This window comes from Scomber scombrus, chromosome 14 (genome assembly GCF_963691925.1).
Source record: "Scomber scombrus chromosome 14, fScoSco1.1, whole genome shotgun sequence".
In the NCBI taxonomy this organism is placed as follows: Eukaryota; Metazoa; Chordata; class Actinopteri; order Scombriformes; family Scombridae; genus Scomber; species Scomber scombrus.
Genome location: NC_084983.1, coordinates 6,527,807 through 6,543,519, shown reverse-complemented (window position 1 = coordinate 6,543,519; position 15,713 = coordinate 6,527,807). Strand labels below are relative to the sequence as shown.

At 40.9% G+C, this 15,713-nt stretch overlaps 1 protein-coding gene across 1 annotated transcript in view; it reads right to left on the bottom strand.

Moving 5' to 3' along the window:
- The window catches only part of LOC133994535 (carbohydrate-responsive element-binding protein), a 19,131-nt gene extending 4,284 nt beyond the window's left edge, over positions 1–14,847 (bottom strand). Inside the window, 14 exon segments of the mRNA XM_062433821.1 lie at positions 109–311; positions 415–530; positions 1,255–1,525; positions 2,128–2,201; positions 2,287–2,455; positions 2,457–2,897; positions 3,029–3,180; positions 6,926–7,006; positions 7,939–8,113; positions 11,567–11,608; positions 11,692–11,781; positions 11,868–11,950; positions 12,062–12,168; positions 14,312–14,847. Of these exon segments, the coding sequence (XP_062289805.1) occupies positions 109–311; positions 415–530; positions 1,255–1,525; positions 2,128–2,201; positions 2,287–2,455; positions 2,457–2,897; positions 3,029–3,180; positions 6,926–7,006; positions 7,939–8,113; positions 11,567–11,608; positions 11,692–11,781; positions 11,868–11,950; positions 12,062–12,168; positions 14,312–14,649 (2,342 nt within the window). The 5' untranslated portion in view covers positions 14,650–14,847.
- Positions 14,848–15,713: the final 866 nt, after the last annotated feature.

The following is a 15,713-nucleotide window of genomic DNA, read 5'->3' as shown; positions in this document are numbered from 1 at the left end:
TGTTTTATGGGACATGATCAGCAAAGACACCACAAATATTCAGTGGTTAATATTCAAAACGATGCATGTCACGTCGTTTTCCAGTCACACTTTGCATCGAATACATCGCTCTTTCCAGATTCCCTCCGCCTTCACCTTTCAGCGCATCAGTCTTTAATGCAGCTGCACATCCTTTCACACGACAGTACCTTTATGCTCGGCTGAGAGCTGAGTGTTGTCACAAGGTTATGTAAAGTGTCAAATCCCAGTTTGATGTTGAAGCGTCTCTTCTGCTCAGCTGAGATATGAGTTATCCTCCTGGTCTCTGTTTGCTGCAGAAAGAACAAAGTTAAAAATATGTACATATCACAATGAGATTGACCCGTTAAGTCAACAAACAGTGTATGTAAATGACACAAAAACAGGACGTCCTACCTTACTGGATTCTATCTTTCCATGTCCAGAGAAGCCTGAGTGCGGGGACTCTGGGTTGGAGGCTTTGTCTAAAGCATTTGGCGGTGATGTTTGGCCTGGATGTCGAGGGAAATTGACTGAAAGAAAGAAAGATATCAATCTCTGTGCAGGGAAATGAAATGACCTCTACACTGACACACAAGTTTAAATCCGTCATGTATTCTTTCACTGCTCAGAATCTCTGCATATTCAGCAAATGTTGGGCTTTATTTGAGTTTTCTACAATGAACCTTCTTTTTTTTGTTTGACTCAGAATTGGTTAGAGCAAAAAGTAGAAATTAAAATCATCTATGTGTCCTTGGAAGATGTTAACATTTTAGCATACACTCTATACTGTGTGATAAGAGACAAGCAGCATTGTTCCGATTAAGAAAAGTGGCCTTTTAATGATTAAAACTTTGTGCTGCAAATGGAATCATCATTAACTCTACAGAACTCATGTAGTGAGACTTTTGGAATTATTTGGGCTATAAAAAGCGCACATATATTCATCTGTTATACATGAATCTTTTGGATGGATACTCTTTATTGTACAGCACCTTCACTTATGATTTACATTACACAGGCATATTTTACCATTGTCTTCCGCTATCCTGTCACACCAAACTGCCTGTAATTTATTGCCAGATTCCTGCAGAAAACTCAACATAGAGTAATAGCCTATCTACCAGGGATCAGCTTATCATGTCATAGCTCCTACAATATTACACAGTATATTCCTTAACAGTCATTTTGCAATTAAAAGAAGACTTGATGCATGAATTTTGGAGTAAGTGAGACGTGTTTCGCTGCAGCAGTTACCGGTTAAGCTGCTCCTGTCTGTGCCGTAGAGCTGGACAGGTGATAGTTTCTCCGTCTTGGGTATGAGGAGGGTTGTGTTGCTGTGCGCTGAGCCGTGGGTGAGCAGGGCAGACACCGTAGAGCCTCTGGAGCTGCTGGCGTGAGGACCGCTATGACCCAATGTGGCACCTTGGCTGTGCAGAGGCGTCATCACTGGGATCCCCGGGGGCCAGACGGCTCCATGCTGCAGCTGGGACGGAGGTCCTCCAACATGCGTGCTACTGCTTGACTGCTGTAAAAAAAAAAAAACACACAATCTCTACTTACACGTGCCATGACCCAACAGACGCAAAAAAATTTGGCTGTTAGACAAGTTAGTCAGCATTAATCATTCTGGTGTTAGAAGGGCATGTTTATAAAACTCTCTTACTTTGAAAATCATTAAGATTAATAGCAGTGTTCCGCTAGAAACTTTTATCAATGCAGTGTTCCGCTAGAAACTTTTATCAATGCAGCAACCCTGAGAGCCAACTTCCATTTCAGTCACTGGAGCACGAAGAATCCACCAATTTTAATGAGTTAGCTACATGCTCGGGCTTTTCGTGATAAAGGCAATCGAAGGTAATTTCTTATTTATACAGAGAACCAATAAAATATTAACGTAAAGGGTGGGATAACAATAGAAAGTAGCAATTGTAGAAAAATTTAGGACAAGCGAAGAGGAGAAGAGAATCAAAAAAATGGGTAACGACGAAGAAAACATGTCATATTTCAGTCTGAACAAATGTGAAGCTGCCTTGATGCAACTTTTTAGTTACTCAATTATTTGTTGTAGAGATGCTGTGCCAAGCTAGTTATCAACACTGCTCTTGTGAAACTGAAGGACAGGCTCACCAATGAGCTGGGAGATGATGACCTCTGACCTTTGGCTGTCCCTAGAGAAGTATCAAATCCAAGGGCTGGCTTCCCTAAAAGTACAAAAACAAATGTTAGTCAATTTTTTCAGATGAAGAACTTTGGTCAAAGATAGAAGAAGGGAGAGAATGGACTCACGCTCGCGGGCGCCTGAGGAGAGCAGTTTAGCCAGGCAGCTAGTGGGTGTGGGTGTTGATGTGGGTGCAGCGGACTGGGTGCCAGACGGAGCCACGGAGTGACCGGCTGTCCTCACTCCTCCTGTCTTTTGCTTGTGCTTCCCTCTGACCCCCGTGGTGGACACCTGCTCCCGGGACTGAGAAGCAATGGGCCGCGGTGACAGAGGGCAGCACTGCGTGGACCGGCTCGGACATGACAGCCGGGTAACTGAGAGATTGGCACGGAGTCTGGGGGTATGCGTCTCCTGAGTGGGGGTAGCCATGAGCCTGCTGCACGGGGCCCTGGGCTCCCGTGGTGGAGGCGGTGTGAGTGATGACAGACGAGGTTACGCTGGTGGTCGTGTGGTAGCCGAACTTGTGGCAAGGCAGTGGGTACAAAAAGGGGATGCTTGCAGAGACCGGCTGCTCGATGCTGGTGGTGAACGCTATAGAAACAGGTGGATCAGGGTACGACTGGTGTCCATACGGCATGCTGGGTGTGTGGTATTCACCACAATCCTGGCCTGGCCTGCTGTGGTCTGGCTGGGTGTTGGATGAGGAGGGCTGAGATAAACTGTCAGATGACAAATTGGGCTGCAAAAGAAAGTTCAGTCAGTTTTATTGACTGTAAAGTACTATGAGTTGCTACTGTAAAATACCCAGAATACAGTTCGTCTGCAGTAATATGTCTTACAAGCAGGTGGAGCTGTTAACAGTGGCAGTACCTGAGTCAGCTGGGTGTTGATAAGTAGCTGAGGAGTTGTTACCACGGGGGAGGTAACTGGAGCAAACGCTACACTGGATGAGTTCTCAAAATAGCCACAGTCAGCAAAACCAGTCTGCTCTGTGGGCTGGCCCCGGAAGTTCATAAAGATATCTGAGAGAAACACACACACACACACAGACACACACAGACACAGACACAGACACACACACACACACACACACACACACACACACACACACACACACACACACACACACACACACACACACACACACACACTGTCAATCAGACTATCAGTCATAAAGACACTTTGGAAGGATATCAATTGTTTTGGAAGTGAGTCCATATAAAAACTGCATTATCTACTTCATCTTTCCTTTATTTAACCAGTGAAAATCTATCAAAGAAGGTGGCAAAGTTACAACAAACACAATACAAACAAGCTCTGCTGAAATCATGTAATCTACTGTACAATCGCCTGCAGAAGTACCTCACCAGATCCAAGTTTTAGTCCAAACTTTGACTCTTTATCATAGTTTTTTAAAGCCCCTCATACTAAAAAATAAATTGCTTGTTGTTACTTTTCTTGGATGTTTGAGCTTCACTGTGCAAGATGATGTATGTGTATGAGTGTGACACCAGAAGACTGTTTAACATGTGGAAGGTTTCTCTGTGCTCACCATAAAACAATACGATGTGTACCTATGAGTAGGATTTGTGACATCACAACGAGTGTGATGTGAATACCTAAATCCTCCAGTTAACAGTATGCTCCTTGTTGCTACTTGAATTAACGTGACACCACAGAAAATGTCATTTTTTCACAGAAGTGACTGAAAGTAACCTGAAACACAAAAACTATCAGTCTGGTCATGGCTTCATGTCAGAAACTCAAACAATAAAATAGGAAAAAGCAGAGTATCAAAGCTATTTGCTTCGCATCTGCCAGGTCACATATTTCTGGAGCCACACTGGCAACTGACAGTGGCAGGCTGCCATCTGCGATTACAAAATGTTTTCTCCACATCTGATATTAATGAATGCAAAACAAGCTTCAGCCAGTGGAGCAAAATGAAAAACAAACAAACATTCACTCACTTGCTTCGACCTACAAGGCGTCGATTCCAACATTGTAGAGTTGAAAGCCTGTCATTAACCCACAGTGTATTCAGCACTCAGCACAGCACATGTGCAAGGCTTAAAACACAAGGCTAGAATCTGGCACGGCCTGAAAAGTACATACCAGTATGTCTTTGTTTCCATCTCAGCGGTAGAAATGACTGGCAGGATACGCGACCTCGGACAGGTAATCTGTGTTTCCATTCAGGAGGATCACAGTGGAAGACTGTGCATAAATTTAACTCATTGCTGTGACACTCTGACAGACACTCACCAAGTCCCTGGACCTTGTGACCAAAAGAGAGGCAGACAGCTGATCCCTCAGGACCCTGCCAGTGCTGTGAGAACAAACAGCCACATACACGCACACACACAATGTCCTAGGTCACTTTTGGGGACATACACTTACAAAGACTTACATTCATTCCCTGGAAACTTACTCAAGCACTAACCATACTGACTCAAAAATCTGCTTTTTCTCAATTGAGGACAAAAGTCGTGTCCCCAGTTAGGAAAAAGTCCCCAATTAACTGCTCTTTAGTCTGAAATTTGTCCCAAAAAGTAGCCTATGACAGACCACACACACACACACACACACACACACACACACACACACACACACACACATATATATCACAGCACTGGGCAGCAGGTTGTCTGTGGGTTACAAAGGCTGACTTGTAGCCAGAGGGCTGCTAGATTGCTTCACTGAAAGTAACACAGAGGCCAAAACAGCCTGAGCCATTGTGCCCCTAAGCGAAGGACCAAACTCCAGCCTGCTTCCTCGCTGCTGTCTGAAGCTCTTCGGCTGTCAGTGTATTGCTCGGGGCTAGCTGTTTGCTCTGAAGGAGGCACGCAGCCAAATCGTTCCCTCTCACACACTGAAGGATGTAGAAACAAGTATTAACTAAAAAAAACAGCTCAGTCAGAGCTTGGAGGTTTTTAAATGCTGCTGCTCCAAAACATATTCAGATTTGGTCAGCGCTGATTTATTTTATTTTCATTTCAGTCCGGATTAACTGTTTCTCCAACATTTTTTGGCAGTTTACTTCATCTAAAGCAGCAGATTTGAGGTGGAAGTAAAATGAGAAGCTTTTTAAAATGAAAGTTAATGTTCTGATGGCTCAATTACACGTTGGAAGATCTGCTGCTTTGTGGGGCCACCCCTAATAATTGAAAAGAACAAATGCACACTGAGAAAGTGGCGCCAGTACAATGTCAGCATCATTGTTACTCTATTATGTCGGGTTTAATCATGCAATTTTTATAATATCCTTCAAATTCCTCAAAAAGAAACCAAAGTATCTAGTAGTGGGAAGATAATACCATGATATTCTTGACTTCAAATATCTCATTTTAGTCTTTATGCATTCATCAGGGTACTCTACAACTACAAATCGCTCAATAGCCTTGCATATTTAGCTACAAGCACAAGCATGTTTTCTACTGTCTACTACAACGAGTGTCTGGAATATATCCAACACTTTCTGGTAGCACATTAGACCTGGGTATTGGTACTCGATAACGTTAAGGTATTGACTGAAATAAATCAATACTAAGTAGTATCAAAACGTCTCCCGTCACATGATACCTGTAATTGATCCTTTTTGCACCCAGAGATAGAAAATATGTATGTATGGACTTCCTCACATCAATCAACGCAAGCGTTTTTCGATTTAATGCGACATGTGATTGACCCACTGCCACCGTTCAGAGACACGAATATTAATCATTTGAAGACTTTCAAAATCCATTTGTGTAAAAATCAAATCATTTAGATGTGGAGGAGTGGTGGCACGATGGGTATCGAATGAAGTACTCAATTAATATCGGTATCACTTTAAAGGTACTTGGATTTGTACCATCATTTTTTTAAATGATACCCAACCCTATAGCACATTAAGTCCTGATGACTCATGGTAAACCTGTAATTACTGATTGTGATTACTGCACACGACACTGACATATTCTCACCTTTAAGATGATGAGCAGGACTCTGTCTATATCTAATTTTAAACTAATACTCCAGATTAACAAATCAAGCTTCAGAATAAAGCAAATATTAAAATCTGGAACTTGTTTTTGGAGAAGGAAACTCCACCATCTACCCAGCCCATCTTTTAATTTCCCCCATAAGTAGTGCCCAACCCAGGGGTCGTGGTTAAATACAGTACAATTTAAATAGTTACATCCTCTTCCACTTCCCCATTCTGCTGGCTCAACCCTGCCTTTGACCCCTCTTTAACCTTTCAGGGCTAAATAAAGTATTGCAGACACAGCATATAAACCCAAAAAAAAAGTGTCACTCAAGAGCAACATTTTTGATTCCGTTGGTGTTTGGAAAAACAATAAACAAATAAAAAATACAACATAGAAGAATATTTGCATTAACTAGTTTAATCTCAAATTCAGTTTCATGACCTAAATCACAATAGGTTACTAGAATTATGGTTTATTGAGAATGGAGACACTGAACTCTGAGGTTGAAAATCTGACATGATTTTTAAAACTCTGATACCTCTTCTTGTGAATCTGTCAGTCGAAACTGTCAGTTTTCAAATATATTCTTCTTCACTGAATCAATCACACATGCACCACACTGTCACTGAATAATTAACTATGTTGTAGATGGACAGCTGAAACTGGATGGATACTGCAAAGAAGCAGAATCAATGGGGGATATTGATCTGTTGCCATTCTGTGTGGAGATCCCACCGGCACACAAACAGACAGACGGACAGACAGACAGGCAGGCAGGCAGGCGGGTAGACAGTACCTGGTATATCCATGAAATCATCCAGATTGGGCTGTAGTGGAGTCAGGCCTGGCTGGATCATATCAGCATTGCTGGTGTATGCTGAAGAAGAGATGAACAGAACAGAACATCAGACATGAAAGAGAGAGAGAGAGAGAAAGAGAAATGCGAGAGCACGTCTGTCAATGTATCATCTTGCTTATGCAAGCTTATTTGTTGGGTGGGTTCTTTTTGCTTCTTCCCCAAAACTGTGGCTGTGGATCCAGACATTAAAATCCCTGAAAACTTGGTAAGAGTGACTGATAAAGTCCACTGAGGAAAAATATTAAACTATCCCTTAAATAATCACAAATAAATAAGCCACATTTATAGCTGTGAAAAAACATCATTAGGTATTATATATTTAGTTTGACAGTCTAATATGCTTTGTTGGAACTATAAAGGTGCAGTTTGGTCAGATTTGATCAAAAACCTTGCCAGGCAACATAAGACACAATCCAACTGTCCTTGAGTTTGATTTAAATGTTGCTGAGTCCTGATTGGTTTATGGACGTTTGTGACATCACTTTTTCTCCAACCGTATCTTTACGCACTTCAAACCAGAAGAAACTAACATTCTGTGTCATGTAGGACCACATTCACAGTGAGAAACTGATTCAGAAAACATGTGTTCAGGGGCTTAAAAACATTATAGATGACTGATTTCCAAAATCTGGATTCTTACAATTGACTTTCTTACACCAGATATTCATATACAGTAGATTATGTCTATCTATCGTCTTGGCTCCTGTGCATAACATAGATAGTTGCTACCAGTAGGAGATTTGACAATTATTTGATGAAAATGAAATAGCCTACGGAATGTTTCAGCCAGAAAGTCCATCCAAATGATATGCTAATGCACAATGGGGACATTTAATGTTGTCATGCAGATCTCAGGCCATCAGTGATCCATCCTTATTATTAAGCACTTCTAATCATTTGAATTTGGAGCAAAGTCAAACTCAAATTGCTTCAGAGGGCAGACTACTCACTGTTGTGGCTGTCACTGGCCCAGGGGCATGGCTTTTGTGTCATGGTGAACAGGGTGTCGGAGATGTCGGACAAAAGGCAGTCCAGGTCAAACATGTGGGCTTCCACCGGCGCGGCCTTAGGCTCCTGATACATCTGGTTGGTCCATTTCTCCAGCTTGGCCTGGCAGATTTGACCCTAGGGCAAATCAGCGAAAGATTGAATCACCTACAGGACCAACTTCTATAGAGTGACACATTAAATCAGTCCCTGATCTATCCATTGGAGGGCCATCTACAAAAAAACACAAGGCCAAAGTGAGGCATTGATGGCACCAAATGCCATCATTTGGTTCTCCCAATCTGTATACATCCAGTTTTTGGTGTGCCTTGGAGGTGAAAAGGTAATGATTAAAAAAAACCTTCATGGTGGTTGCACTGAGAAATGCATGTAAAACACCAAAAAGCTATAAAATGTAAGATATCCTTTGTTCAATAAATGCTAAATTAGTCAAATCCTGTTATCCTTAATAATATGACAATGTAAATTAGCTTAAAAGACAAATATCAAAGCAGCATGAACACATTTTACATCCACTCACAGAATAAATATTGCATCTAGCCAGCCAGAAACATGTCATATCAAATTGTTCCTAGCGCCCGGTCTCTTCGCAGATCCCAATAAAAAACTCACAGGAAATGAAGCTCCAGTCTGGGTCTCTTCCTTGTGTCTGAGATGCTTTGCCTCAGCCTGATCTTCTTGTCTTTACCCTCCACCTCTAAGTCTGAGGCCACATTTATAGGGAAGCCCAGATTGGGCCGGGAACTGTTTTGATTACGTCTGAGTACACGACATCCGCTCTTATAATTTATTTATCTGCCTCTGGATTCGTTTGCTTTGAGGGAGAATATAAGTGTGTACAAGTACAAATGAAGTAAGATTGGTGTGTGTATTTCTGTGTGTGCAGCGCATGATGAAAAGGCACTTTTGACATATTGTTAAAAAAACACTAGCCCCTTACAGGTTATCATTATGGCGGCTTTGTTCATTTCTTTATTTTGATGTCTCACCATCAGTAAAGCAGCAGCCTTTTGTCCCTGACCTAATTCTGGCAGTCACATTCACGTGCAGACCTGAAGCCCCAATCAGCACAAACTGCTGTTGCCTCGGTGAAGAAAGAAACACACATGCATATGAACACCTTGCAATTTGCCACTTCCGATGGGCGTTATTTACAATTTTTTGAAGGGTTTCCTGCAAGTGGTACATGACATTAATTTAGTTTAATGTGAAATAAGAAGAGATGAACTGAGATGATGTGACAAGGAAAGAAATAAAATAAGCACAGATTAACATAAGCAGGGATGATATTTTAATGCCAACAGCTTCTTACTCTTGAGTCACGACATTACTTTGCACATCTACAGCACACACATGCAGTCATGCTGGTGACTGTGTGAGGCTGACAGGTAATGTTTACCATCTTAGTTTAGCCTGTTAGCATGCTGACATTTGCGAATAAGCCCTAAACACAAAGTGCAGCTGAGGCTGATGGGGATGTCTGAAGTTTTGCAGGTATTAGGTCATAAAATGAGGTGTTGGACACTAGGGCCTGACTGATACTGGATTTTTGGGGCAGATGCCAGTACCAATATTGGGAAATAGAAAAATTCTGATATCGATATATCGGCCGTTAATATTATAATATTACGATAATATTATTACAGAATGTACACATAACCACACTTTTTCCCCCAAATGTGGCACTTGTAATGGAGGCACAATATTTTACAGTTAAAATGGCATCAGTGCACTGAAACAGTACACTTCATGGGGAATTCAATATGTATACAGTCAACATGAATTAGGAAAAAGGATAAATATATAGTAGCCTTTATATGTTTAAAAATCTAAAATCTGCATATATTGGACAGCATAAACACCAATATATCTGCCAATATCGGTCGATAATATCGGCTAAACGATATACGGGTCGGGCTCTATTGGACACATTAAAATCTAATGGCAGCGCTACATGAAAAGTAAAGGAACCACCAAATTATAATTTATTGTAAATTTCACAGCAAGCTATCAAATAGTTGTTAAAATATTTTACAGAAAACCAAAAGCGTCAACCTCATGGTGGCAGGTGATTCCTACTCTGAGAAGCATGAATGTCTGTATACAAATTTAATAGCAATACATCCCATAGTTTTTGAGATATTTCAGTCTGGACCAAAGTGTTGGACTAACAGACTGACACTGGAAGCCACAAAGCCACACCGCTAAAATCAATGGTAATATTCTATAATTATCAATGTACAGACTTCTCATATCTCACACAGTGCACTCCCCCTCCTCATGAAGCAGTCTCCCTGCTACTGCCTGTGTTGAATCTGCAGTCAGCTGGAACTTTATTTCACTGTCAAACTGATTGAGTTTTAAAATTAGGACTGGCAGTACAGAATATAATTTGAACCTGTAATAAATGTGCTCACGGAATGCTTTTAAAATATGACGGCTGGTGAGAGGCGATAAAGCCACCGTCCACCGCAGCAAATCAGATTGTTGAAGATTTTACGAGAATGGGACTGGAGCTTAAATTATATAGCCAGTTAAATTTTAGATTAGGGCTTTTAAAACTGGCGACTGTTATTAAGTATATGACATAAACTCTAACATAAAAAAAACAAGCCTTGGGTTTTACTGAGGTGTTTTCTTCCCATTCGCTGGAGTAAACCGTTAAGAGAAAAGCAAGATAACACGTAGCATATAAACCTGGTTTAGTGATCTTTAACCTCTCAAGCACTTGCTGATATGAATCCTTTCAAATACCGCACAATGCGGATTGTTTAGTTTGCAGACAGACAGTCAGATCTTATCTTAGAGTGCAGTGGTCTTAACTTTGAACTCTATTCTGAAAACAAGGCAGTAAATAATGCTGGTGATGGTCAAACAGGGAGTAGTGGGATGGCAGAGTCTAAGGATGGGCTGGGACCTTAGAAAGCACACGTCACATTCTAATATGAATACTAACATGAATGAGGTGCTTCCCCAGGATCCCTTTCTCTCCTTTCCCCCCCCACTTCTTTTGTTTGTTTCTGTAGCCGTGACGTCACCGTCGTACTCGCCAGCCCCTCTGCCACTTAACTTTTTACAAAGCGCTGCTGAAAGTGGGTCAGATTTGATTAAATGACATTCAATTCTGCAGTTATTTCCCTTTAATAAAGATAAAAAACCCAGGGAGCTGTTAGAGGTATTGTTGTTGCTGGCAATCAATATGTGTCAATTGTCTACAAATGTCAGGGCCATGACGCAAGTTGTTTTGCACGTTTCTGTTTGCTTTTTTTCTTTTTTTCACTCTCTCTTTTTCCTCTCTGGTTAACTGAGAGACAGGCTACATCCACGTGCTAAAAATAGCCGCTTGGACGACTCTGATGATCATATGGTCAGCTCCAACTGCATTCAAAAGTAAACAATGCTAGCCGGTCACCAACACACACACACGCGCGCACACTGAAGCGTGGGTCAGTCGGCCAACTTCAGCCTTCAAGGGGTCAAACTCAATGTTTGTCTATGTGAGTGTGTTTTCAAAACCTATAGAAAGACAGACGCTAGTGTGACAATAACACAAGAATCTTTTGGTCATACCTCTTGTAGCATCGATAAAATATCATCCTTCTTTTTCTGAAGCTGCAAAGGAAAAAAAGAGAAAAAGTTTGAATTAGAAGTTAATAAAAACATACATGCAGAAGATGGAAAGTTGATGTGTTTACCCTCTTCTTATAATAAATCCTCCACTTGTGATACTCCTTGATCACCACCTCGATCCTTCGCTTCCAGTAGCTGCCCTCTAATACGATTGCCTGTTGATATGTTATGTTAGCAGGTGGCTTTGGAATCATATGTGAGTGGTGCTTCATGAAAAATACCTAAGACACAAATGACTCACTTCAGGCTTTCGGTGTGCGTCTGCCTCAGAGCCCTCCAGCGGGCTGACGAACCCGCACACTGGGTTCTTCCTCTTCTCCACATCTAAACACAGAGGACACAGAGCAGCAAAAGTGGATTCCTCTTTTACATTTGGTCACTTATTTTTTTGGGTAATTTTCTCAGTGGAGAGATGTTAAAGAGCAGCAGACTCACACTGAATGAACCACGCTCTCCAGATGGCGTTGTTCAGACGGATCTTATCCCTCCACAGCAGCCGCAGACCCTTAAAAGACTTCCACTTGGGAGACACTATCTTACCACTGCAAGAATAAAAACCAGACAATCTTAGTATTGTGGTAGTCATGATTAATATTCATATCACTTCTTTTTTTATTATAACTTTTATTTAAACAAAAATAAACCCCAAAATACACCTAAAAACCATAAAAGACAAGATACTCTTATCTTAGAAAAAGGACACAGTGGAAAAAAAACCCTGTTGGAAACCTGTCCTGATTTTGACTAATAGCACCTAATCAACTTATTCACCACCATGCTGCCAGGCTGTTTGCACTTCTTTTTTTTCCATTGTCCCTCGGCCTGCAGAGTGGTGAGAAAAGGCCTCCTAATGTGAGGTGCTCAGGGAGTTGCCAGGAAGCTCTGGGAATCACTTTCAACATGCTTTTAACGGAGTGACATCGCTGCATGTCACACACTCCAAAAACAGCAGAGACAGCAAGTAAAACCAATTAGGAAGAGAACCAATTAACCCCAGTCTGGTTAATGACTAATACTGTGTAGGAGAGCAGCAGTAGTTAGTACCTGCTGCACATGATACAAAGCACTAATAACAAATCAGTCACCAGTATTGATATATTTTAGGTTCTTCTTCTTTGTGGTCTGTTTTAGTGGTAACCATATCTTGTTCAGGGTTTATTGTGCAACTCTTGAAACTCTCAAAACTATAAAAAAACAAAAACAAAATTGGCACACAGTGAATAGTAGGGACAAATCTTTGGGCCAAAGGTTGATGGCACCACATATGAAGAAGCTGTTAAAGAAGCACTGAAGTTGGTTACACATTATAGTAAGAGTACAAAACACATACTACACATACTACAACATAGTAATGCATGGGCTGTGATGATTTAATGCATGCGGGATATATCATGAATTGATGTTGCTCACCATGTAATCAAGTCACTATGACAGTATAGTTAATAAATTATCAGTGTTGATTCACAGTTACTTCATACATTAATTGATATACCACCTAATTACTATTTACCAGTGTTGAGTGCAGATCAATATTCACATAGAAAATACTATATATATTACATAAAGGATTCTTTAAAAATCAAAGTGGTAGTCAGATGCAAACATTTACATGTTGCTGCATGATCCAACAGTCTTGATGACACATTGACAAGCTTGTAACACTATAAAGATGTATTGTACCTGATTAGAAAGCATAATACTGCTTGCATTGATAATAACAGTATCTGTGTTTACATTCTTTCTAATTTGGTGGTATATCAATTAATGTCTGACTGTACAATAACTGTAAATTAATTGATCAAAAGTTAAATAATCACATGCACTCATAGGGACTTCATCATCTATTATTGGTGAACAGCTGGAAGTCCTGCATACATCCATGCATTAAATACTCATACAGTGTGCATTACTATGTTGTACCCTTATTATAAAGTGTTACCCTGCTACATCTTCTTAAACACATGGTCCCCTATCAAATGTAACTAAACACTTACTGTAACATAGCAGAGAATTCAATTAAAGTGCATACAAGCATGTTAAATCTTTAATTTTACAGTGTCTGTGTGTAATAACTTATAAAAAGTGAATATAAAGTTAAAGAAAAGCTAACTTAATAACAGTAAATAAGCCAGGGGCATCTTCCAGGATCTTCTTTCCTTCCCTCAGTTACACTGTAATCTGTCCTGTGCTGCCAACTAGAATCAAAGTCCAGTTTTCAGTGAAGATTTTCTGAGCTGTTGTGCAAGCGACTGCAAAATCCCTCTTCCACACACAACCAGACCCTCACTATCAGTTTTAAGAGGGAAGCTATTGAATAACATATACCTATACGTGGAGCTCTTGTTGTGTAGTGATCTGTGGCTCTTAAAAACACAGGTTAAAAGGGATCACTGCAGGGGGTCATCAATTATAGCCTGTAGGGTCATTTTAAATATGCTTTTTAAATTGTAATCGGAAAACTTTCCTTTGAGAAATCACCCTGGTTTCAAATGTTTGTACAGATGTGTGTAAACTCCAAATAATGCACACCAGCTTAGCTATAGATCTGTTTCAGCAGCTGGGGAGTTGAATGGGGGGAAAGTAAGGGGTTACACCAGTTTAAAGAGGGCAGACCTACAAATGAAAATCAGCTAAACTGAGCTTGGCTGAGGTGAGGTCATCCTGTGCCAGCTGATAGAGACCCACCTGTAGGCCAGGGACATGCACTCAAACAGGCGTGTCAGAGTGGGGTCGATGCTCAGGCTCCCGGAGCTGAACGGGCCGTACCGGTACGTCTGGCACCACGTCCTATTCACCGTGTCGAAATCATATCTCATAGAAGTGCCGCTCTTCCTCCTGCGGGACGCGGTGTCGCTGTGGGGCGATGACACCATGAAGTGTCCGCTGTGGATGACCTGTGAGCAGGGGACAGACCAGGCGGACGGTCCCCAATCGGTCATCCGAGGAGGCTCCCCCTCCGCCTCTGACTCTGAGTCTGAGGAGCCCTGCAGCTCGCTCTGTCCGGCTGTCCCTTTGCTCGCCATGGTGTCTTTTCATTCAGTGTTGACTATCCGCCAAAAGTGTGTTCTTTCTCTTCAGCTGACGCCCCCTCCTCCTCCTCTTTCTTCAAACACTTGAATACTTCTTCAGAGAGCAGCCGCTTGGTGAAGCCAGTGAGGCCCCTCATCTGTCAGCTGAGCCTGCGTCTCCCTCCGCAGATCTGGATACAGTGTGTGGTAACTGTTGTGTAAGAGCGCACTATCATTATGTCAACTGCCTGGTGGTAAAGTCCTGAACAGAAACCAGTGAGGACGGTAATAATTAATAGACCATAGCAGAAAATTATAATGATAATAACGTTAATGTAAATTATTATCATAATAGAGACTTATTGGCTTCATAATCACTATATAATAATAACTATATAATCATATATCAGATAGAGCTATGTGATTTTATAATAATGTAGTATTGATATGGTACAGTAACTGCACAGGTTACTATTGGTCAAGAGAGATTTCAGTTCATTTCAATGATCCACAGGTAGAAAGTACCCAAGTACCTTACATCAGTATGCTATTACTACTTGTACTTTGCTTGAGTATGTACAAATGCTACTTTGTACCTCTACTCCACTACATTTCAGATATTAATTTTGAAAGCTATTAATTAATTTACAGATGTAAAACATATGGTCAGTTTATAAAATGGGATATATTGTAAACTCTCTGCCCCAGCTGTATTTTCATATTAGCTCCAGCTTGACTAAATGAATATGCTGCAGTGTTTACATATAAATACATCAGTAATAATATTCCAATAATAAAATAAGTGTTTTTTGTCACTGATCATCAGATAAGTTAATCATTACTGGTAAAGCTATCTAGTTTTAGAAGGATGATTAATTAAATGGAGATCACCTGTGTGTAGACGATTGGCTGTTGTAATATAACTACGTCTCTTTCTGTAAGGTCCAACTTTCGGTGAGTCAGTAGTGGCAAAATCTAAAGTAACGCTGCAAAAAGGTGAGTGAAAAACACAAGTCAGCAGATGGATCCAAGAACAGTCAAGTTATTGAACATCCCTCGAAACTGAGTTAAATCAAGAC